Source organism: Rutidosis leptorrhynchoides, chromosome 9, assembly GCF_046630445.1.
Source record: "Rutidosis leptorrhynchoides isolate AG116_Rl617_1_P2 chromosome 9, CSIRO_AGI_Rlap_v1, whole genome shotgun sequence".
Taxonomy (NCBI): Eukaryota; Viridiplantae; Streptophyta; class Magnoliopsida; order Asterales; family Asteraceae; genus Rutidosis; species Rutidosis leptorrhynchoides.
In genome coordinates this window covers 341350580-341359595 of record NC_092341.1, presented here as the reverse complement: position 1 = coordinate 341359595, position 9016 = coordinate 341350580, and the positions used below count along the sequence as shown (strand labels likewise).

At 32.0% G+C, this 9016-nt stretch overlaps 1 protein-coding gene across 1 annotated transcript; it reads left to right on the top strand.

The window, feature by feature from the left end:
* The first annotated feature begins 240 nt into the window (after positions 1-240).
* Positions 241-861, top strand: LOC139869129 (uncharacterized). The gene has a single exon (XM_071857451.1). The coding sequence runs from the start codon at positions 241-243 to the stop codon at positions 859-861; it is 621 nt and encodes a 206-aa protein (XP_071713552.1).
* Positions 862-9016: the final 8155 nt, after the last annotated feature.

Sequence of the window (9016 nt, the reverse complement as noted above, 5' to 3'; positions counted from 1 at the left end):
GTTTCAGATAGGGACCCTCGATTCACCTCACAATTTTGTAAGGGATTTCAGAAAGCTTTTGGCACGAAGTTGAAGTATAGCACCGCATTTCACCCACAGACAGATGGTCAGTCAGAAAGGACCATTCAAACTTTAGAAGATATGTTGAGGGCATGTGCCTTGGAATGGACAGGAAACTGGGACGATTATATTTGCTTGGTTGAATTTGCTTATAATAACAGCTAGCATGCAAGTATCGATATGACACCTTATGAGATGTTGTATGGACGAAAATGTCGAGTCCCAATTTGTTGGAATGAACCCGGTGAGAAAGTAATTGAAGGACCCGAGCTAATACGAATTACTAATGAAAAAATAGAAGTAGCAAAAGAAAAGTTGAAAGAAGCCCGCACACGTCAGAAAAGTTATGCCAATAAGCATCGGAGAGATCTCGAGTTTAAAGTTGGTGAGCACGTTTTTCTTAAAGTTTCTCCTTTTAAAGGTGTTCATCGTTTTGGCCTTAAAGGAAAACTTAGCCCGAGATTCATTGGTCCTTTTGAGATCTTGGAAAGAGTTGGAGAGGTCTCATATCGTCTGGCGCTACCCCCAGCATTGTCTCATGTCCATAACGTGTTTCATGTGTCTACTTTACGAGGCTACAACTACTCTCCGCTCCACGTAGTACAATACCCACTCCATAAGATTTGTAAAGATATCTCGTGTGAAGAGGAAGCTCAAGAAATCCTAGCTCCCGAAGAACGAGTACTACGACATAAAACAATCCCTTATGTTAAAGTATGGTGGAAGAATCACTCGGAGCGGGAAGTAACATGGGAACTTGAGGAGTCTATTCGTGAGCGATACCCTTCTCTATTCGCCTAAGGTTAGATCTAGTTTTCGTTACTTTTCGGGCACAAATAATAACTTTTGTATTTTGATTTCGAGGACGAAATCATTTTTTGGAGGATATGTTATAATAACCGGAAAAAAATGCTAACATAGTTAACTTAATGTTTTGATTTTGGGGAGGAAATCCTTTTAAGTGGGATATGTTATAATAACCCATAAATGTTATAATATATATGTTATACAATCATGTACGATTAAAATAGTATGTGCTAGAAATAAATATAAATTAACTAATTAACTAATAATAATAATAATAGGAATCATATCATCAGTTATCAGTTATCACTTATGGAGTATAATATAAATTAAGTTAGTGGAAACAATCATAACCCATTATATTATTCTAGGTGGCCTCTAATTCACATGCACATAAGAATTTGATTGTTTTTTTTTAAAGGAAATATTATTTTAAATAACTGCTAGCGGGAATGTTAATAAAAAAAGCAAGACCATTTTCTTAAAATATGTTATCATTTCCTTCTTTACAGTGAGTCATGACATGTAATCGCACATCTCTTTTAATTATCTGAAAAGTAGTTTTAGTTAATAATTAAAGTTATGATGGAATGTGGCAAGCAGTTAATTGTAATCTTTAAATACAACTAACATAGGTGGTCTATTCGAACTAAAACTCTCATATTGTTATCATTATCATTATGAAACTCATTTGAGAATTAAAAGGATAGGGAGGTCAACTGTCAAAGAAGTGTTGCTATACGATTTCATTTGAAGATAATTTTGTTTCGAAGGTACATCTAAATTGTATTTTTATAATGTATTACTAGTATTAATTACTAGTATATGTCTTACTAATATATTGAATCATTTTGATTTAGTAGTGAGTTCACATATAAAAATAACTACACACAATGTTTTGGGTCTTAAATTAAATCGGCTATTATTAGTAAATCAATTACGTTCTATAAGATATAGTGTGATATTTTAGTTATAATTTTATTTCATAAACTTATAGATAATAACTCAAAAAGGTAAATTGGAAGTTAAACTCTAAATTATTTATTGTCTATATCTGCATGTAGAGAAATACCACAAGAAAAATTATAGGTATATGTGAAGTTGATACTTATAAAAGTGTTGTTTTAATGGCAACGAATAATATCTACTTCATTGTTAGCTGTATGAGATGAATAAATATGAATATTTACAAAGAGTCTATCATATATCCTTAGACATCTTAATATAATAGTACCTATACAATTTACTAATTATTAAACTAAACAATATTAAGGTGAAAGTATGTAAACTAATGAATCGTATAAGTTAGATGTTAACCGAATTTTAACTTAGGATATTAGAATTGAGATTCTAAATTTAGTTAAATTATTTATTATGTAGAATTTGAGGATATTGGACGATCTTTCTGACCTTGTGAACTTTATACATTTATCCAGGTACGGATGTCCGTACTGTTTCTTTCAGCGTTATCTCATTCGATTATCTCGTTATTGAATTCATCATTTTTTTGTTTATTATGATTCTATCTATTTGACATGAACTAAATGAGATTTGATTTATGGTGAAAACATGTATTCGAAATAAAGATGATTTTTGAAAAACTCTGTGGCCTTATTTATTTCTAGCTCTCTTGATTCATTCAATTAGGTTTCATATGTACGGTGAACATAGTTTTGGTGTTGGTTGGTATGTTCACTGTACTACCATAGAACCCTAGATTGTAGACAGGAGATAGGTATACCGAGTCAACTTCCTGTGGAGGTTACCACAGGGTGGTCATTGTGGTACCAATGACTTCACACTTACCGTGGCTGTGTGATTCATCACGGCGTAACCACTTTATTATATTTACTCGTGGGAGAGCGTTTGGTTTATTTGGGAGGCGTATGGATGCATCCTAGGCTATGATATGTTATGATATGATTATGTAGACGGTCGTGTGATGTAGTGCCATACACACCTTCCGATTAGGGTGACACCTGGAGTCGCGACCAGTGTATGATTGTGATATGTGATATTTTATGGCACCAGTGTGTCTGATACTGATATTCTGGCACCGGTGTGTCTGATTCTGATATTCTGTTCTGTTAGGTGTACTCGGTATGGACTGACCTTTCTTTACTCTGGCCCTTATTTTTGTATTCTGGTGTTGTGGTAATACTCGATGGAGATTTTAAAATTAAAAATATAAATTATTGTTAATCCTTTCACTCTTATATCTTAAATTATTATTACTGCTATTGTTATCATCATCCACGCACTGAGCAATTAGCTCAGCCGCATTTTCTTTTCCTGCAGCAGGTAATCAGGGTAACATGGGATGAGTGAGAGAGTTCAAGACATGATGTTGGCCTAGAGACCTACCTATCTATTTTATAGTTGGACTTATTTGTGGTTTGAAAAATAATCAATTGAAGATATATTCATGTGTGTATTTTCAGGCATACGTTATTGGTGTGACGTTATTATTATGTATTTAATTATGGATTGAAATTGTTAATAAAAAAATGTGACCTTCCGTTCCTTGTTTGGATCGGGGTGTTACACATGTAAAGGCAAATTTTGTTTAGTTTTATATAATGTGAGATATTTCCTCCATATAATGTCATCTCACTAAAAATACTAAACTTGGTGGTCTATTGTAAAAATTTATTCTCGACAAAATTATACGGGGTCCTTGTACTACGTTAAAAATTACAACCGGAGTTCAAATTTTTTTTTTTGACATGGAAAGTCACTGCGGTATGCAATTGTTTCATGGGGACTCTATTTTAATAAAGTATGTGAAAGAAATCGTTAAGTTTTCTCACATGCCTAGCATGTGAGGGTATAAACATCATTTTTTCCCTTTTCTTTTTAACTCTCTTTATTCACTTCAAATTTTCTTTTAAGTATCCCTTTGTATCTTAAAAGAGAAGACTTATTGAAGAATAAATATTTGGGCAAATTTCATGAAAAAGTAACTATTTTACCTCATTTTCCTAATAAAGGTAACCTATTTCACTTTGATTTATTTAAAGGACTATTTTAACTAAAGTTAATTAAGAAGGGGGATTTCGTTAACTTTGTCCGTTAAATGACCATCGTCATCATCTTTAACCCATTCATCGTTAACTTTGTCCGTAATTCAAATCCAGATCGAACCAAATCAATAACAGACACATATTAACAAATTCAGATTTCTCAAGTTATTCACTGTACGTATGCATCAAGGGCTCAAATTATCAAATCTTCATTCAATGATTCTCAACACAAATTGAGTTCCGAAACATGATTCTTTTTTTTTTTTGAAAAGCAACTGAATATTATTAAATGAAATAGAATGTTACAAGGCTGCTGATTACACGCATATGGCAGCATGAAAGAAACCAGCCTAAACAAGTTCAAAAACTATGATCTCAATACTATATGCTGAGGTAGCAAATAAAACTAGTCAAACTACTTAATCTCTAAATAAACTTGCGGATTCGATAACCACCTACACCATTCTAACTTTGGACCTTTTAATCTTCTAGAAATCTAATTGAAACTCATGATTTGTATCTCATTTACTAGTGAAGGGACGCACACACTTTTGTTTTTGAAGATTTTCAAGTTCCGATTTTTCCACAATAAATACCCGCACGACCACTCAATCGCTTTCCAAATCTTTGCCCCAAGTTTCGAAGAGTGCCTATTTAAGGATCCTGCAAAAGTCTCGATAATACTTAGTCTCGAGTATGTTCCTAATCCCCACCAATTATAGATTCTTGTCCACACATCATAAGCAAATTCACAGAAGATTAAGGCATGGTCTATTGATTCGACGTCATCATTACACATGGAACATCTTAGCGAGTGAAGATCCACACTTATCAAGCTCCATTAAAGAAGGTAATCGCTTTCTACGACCTCTCCATATAAAAACTTCTACTTTTTTTTGTACCAAGGAATTTTTCATTGTTTCCGGTTGACTTCTCTCATTTGCTAACACTTTCTCCATGACCAAATAATTCATTTTTTTGTAGTAAAAAGCCCATTCGATGCCAACAACCATTTGCATACACCTATTATACCTGTTCCAGTCAATCCTGTATTGAGAATATAGGCTCGAATTTGCGTAATTAGCTCTTCCAGCATGTCTCTTGTTCTCCCACTTATTTCACGATTCCATTGCCAATCGAAACTACATCCACCGTTTTGCCATCTAACTTGATCCGCCACCTTGGCGTCTTTGTTTTGATCAAGTTGGTATAACCTATTGAACCTGGTACGAAGATCTTCGCCCCCTAGCCAATTTTCTGACCAGAAGGCTGTGGTCGACCCATCACCAATTTGTAGCTGGAAGGACGTGGTGAAAGGTAACCCAAGAGTAGAGACTTTTCGGCCTGCTTTAATAATTGAGATCCAATTGCTGCAAAACGAAGAATGTGAAGATAAAATGTTAGTAGAAAGGCTGCCATTTGGCCCATAAATGCTCGCGATGACTTTGGCCCATAAAGACTTTGACTCAGTATGGAACCGCCACCACCACTTGCATAATAAGGCTAAATTTTTGCACAACAATGAGCCCACATTTAGCCCGCCATCCGAATATGGAAGCATTATTTTTCCCACTTTACCCACGCAATTGTTTTTTCCCTCCCCGGAGTTTCCCCAAAAAAAATCTCTCCTCACTCTCTCAAGTGATTTTAACACACTAGGCAGGGCACGATATAACGAAAAGTAATACAACGGAAGACTCGAAAGAACTGATTTAACAAGTGTAACCCGACCACCAAAAGAAATCAAACGTGTTCTCCAATCCGAAAGTTTACTCTTGAATTTCTTAACTACTACTGATGTGTTCTAGAGGGTGTGTATGAAACAGCTATCAGTTTTATATTTATTTACTATAGGAAATCACCTAAATTAAACTAAAACACAAAAGACAAGTATACCTATCGTGTAATAATATAGCTAAGGTAAAGTCCGGGAGGTCGATCCGTGGACACTATTATTGGGTGTCTTACTAGGTCAAATTAGTTAATTAAGTAGTTAAACTAGATTTAGTGATATATAGTAATTATAGGTAACTTTGGGGGTTTTTACCGTTTAATGATCGGTTTGTCGATTTTAAAACTTAAGTCACAAATAAAACCTAATGCAAAATATAACTTAATTTAAAGTGTAAAGTAAATAACGATAATTAAAAGTACAATAAATTAAAAGTGCGATAAATAAAATGACAGTAAATAAAAGTACGATGAGATATAAAATAAAGGAATTATGCTTATTTAAACTTCTGTAATCATGATGTTCGACATGTTGATTTTAATTTATTACCATGGGTTAATTGTCATTTGTCCTGGATTATTCGATATGTCCATACGGTTTTGTCCATAATAGTCCATCGGTCATAATTATAAAGTGCGAGGGTCTTCGTCAAATTATCCTTATACCCGAAGTCAAATATTCCAACTAATTGGGGATTCGAACTGTAACAAGGTCTTAATACTTTGTTTAATGAATACACTAGGTTATCGACTGTGTGTAATCCAAGGTTTTAATACTTTGTAAACAATTACACCAATTACCCTTGAATGTAATCCACCCCTATTTTAATGAGTCTAGTAACTATTAAATCATCCCCGTGTCAGGTCAAATGAACAATAATTCGTACTTATAAATATCCCGCTCATCGTACCCGATTAAGCGTATGTGGTTATATATAGATACATCAAATCATAACCTTTATATTAAATTAACGAGGTATCGTTTAGTTAATATAAAGCCCATTAATAGCCCATAGTCTAATTTCCACAAGTGTCGATCTTTTGTCCAAACCCCAATTATGGTCCAAAACCCAATTATCCCGTCTTTAATATTTAGTCTAACATCATGATTACTTCAGCTTAAATAAGCATAATAATAACTTAGCTACGAGACATTAATAAAAATAATTTAAACATAACTTACAATGAGTATTAATAGCGTAGTGTTACACGGACAGAGTTTCGACTTACAAACTTAAAACATTCGCTAACATAACCTTTTTATTATTAAACTTTAATATTAAAATTATAATATTAATATAAATATATTGAGAGAGTAAGAGATTTAGAAAATAGAAAAGGTATATCTTTCATTACTCCGTAGTCTCGTTTTAGAGGCAAATGATGAATTTGAAATTTTCACTTATGACCCCTTAACTATGCTCAATTAACAACTTTTTATTATTTATTATTATTCTTATTATGAATTATTTAAATATTATATTATATTCTTATGCATAGTTGACTTGTACTTTCAGCTCCGTTGCATCGAGCGTTGAAAGTTGGTTCATGTCTCGGTTTCGGATTTTCGAACGCCTTTTCGTATAATTTAATATCTTGTACTTTGCATTTTGCGGCTTGTACTTTTGTAATTTTGAGACGTTTCTCATCAATAAATTGAACCACTTGAATTGTACTTTGTACTTTTTAGCTTTTTGGTCATTTGCGTCTTCAAATCGTCGAATCTGTCTTTTGTCTTCACCTTTCATTATTTAAACGATAATTACTTGAAATTAGAACAATTGCAACTAAAAGCTTGTCTTTCTTGAAGGATAATGCTATGAAATATATGTTCGCTTTTAGCATTATCAAATATTCCCACACTTGAGCGTTGCTTGTCCTCAAGCAATATAGAACTTGAATATAACTTTACTAGAATCATTTCTTTATTCTTCACACTTTGTACATCAGTGATTTCAATACGGCGGTTATGAACAATGATGGTAACGATGTGGTTTACAGTCTCACATGACTATAAAAATTTAGATCCGTTAGGAAATTGGATCTTTATGAAAACATTTGATCTTTTGAAAATTCAATCTAGTTTTTACCCTAGATAAGTTTTCCGGAATAACCCTTCACCGGTGTTGCAAAATGTTTTTGTGGGTTGTGTGGGTTTTAGAATTGAAAATTTTAGCTCAAAACTTATGGTTTTGTGTCACCCACTTGCTAACCTTGTATTAGGAAAGCAACAAGTCCAGTTTACTTGTTTCGTATATTACCTTTCGATAAACTATTGTCCGGTTGTAAAGGAAAGCGTTGAACAAGCAACTGTTAAGGCAATGTCCCCTGACATGCTTTTAATTATGGTCTATAACGTGTCGGATGCAATTACTATCCTTTGGAGGAGCAATAGTAAAGCTCATGTGACGACCCGGAAATTTCCGACCAAATTTAAACTTTAATCTTTATATTATTCCGACACGATAAGCAAAGTTTGTTAAGTTAAATCTCAAAAATTTTAAACTGTGTTCATACATTCATTATAACCTCGACCAAATTCCGACGATTCACGAACCGTTATATATAAATAGATATATATATGTATATATATATTATAACTTGAGAATATTAATAAAGTATTAAACGTATAATACTTTACACGAACGTATTTGTTTCAATATGATTTTCGACAAAATTAAAAAAATATATATTAAATGATTGAATTATCAGAAACATTGAATTATGATTACAAGTCTCTGTTGAGAGGTCCACTATGATTTGAGAAAATCTATTCCTCTTAACGATATTCAGAATAATTTGTAAAGCTATTTATAAATAAAAACAAAAAGTGTCATTTACGAAAGTTAGATAAAAGTTAGTGGAGAATTGGTTTCCATAATATTCTATTAATCTATTTTCAAACGTACAAAGACGTTTTCAGTTTAAAAAGAACTTTATTATTAAAACGTATATAACTTTTATAAATATCTAGAATCACTTTTGACAACTCATTACTTAACCAGTATAATAAATATAAGGATATTTATATTTTATTTCATTAAATATATATAACGATTCAAATTAATATTATATATATTTATACGCGTATTATACATACATAGTTTTTATACTTTTACTATACTTTAACTTTACCTTTACTTTACTTTTACTTTACTTTTACTTTACTTTTACTTTACTTTAACTTTAATAATTCACTTTAATAATTCATACTCTAATAATTCACTTTAATAATTCATACTTTAATAATTCACTTTAATAATTCATACTTTAATAATTCACTTTAATAATTCATACTTTAATAATTCACTTTAATAATTCATACTTTAATAATTTACTTTAATAATTCACTTTAATAATTCATACTTTAATAATTCATACTTTAATAATTCATACTT

What these genes read in the sequence shown, in the direction of transcription:
- LOC139869129 (XM_071857451.1), top strand. Translation starts at nt 241, where the DNA reads ATGACACCTTATGAGATGTTGTATGGACGAAAATGTCGAGTCCCAATT.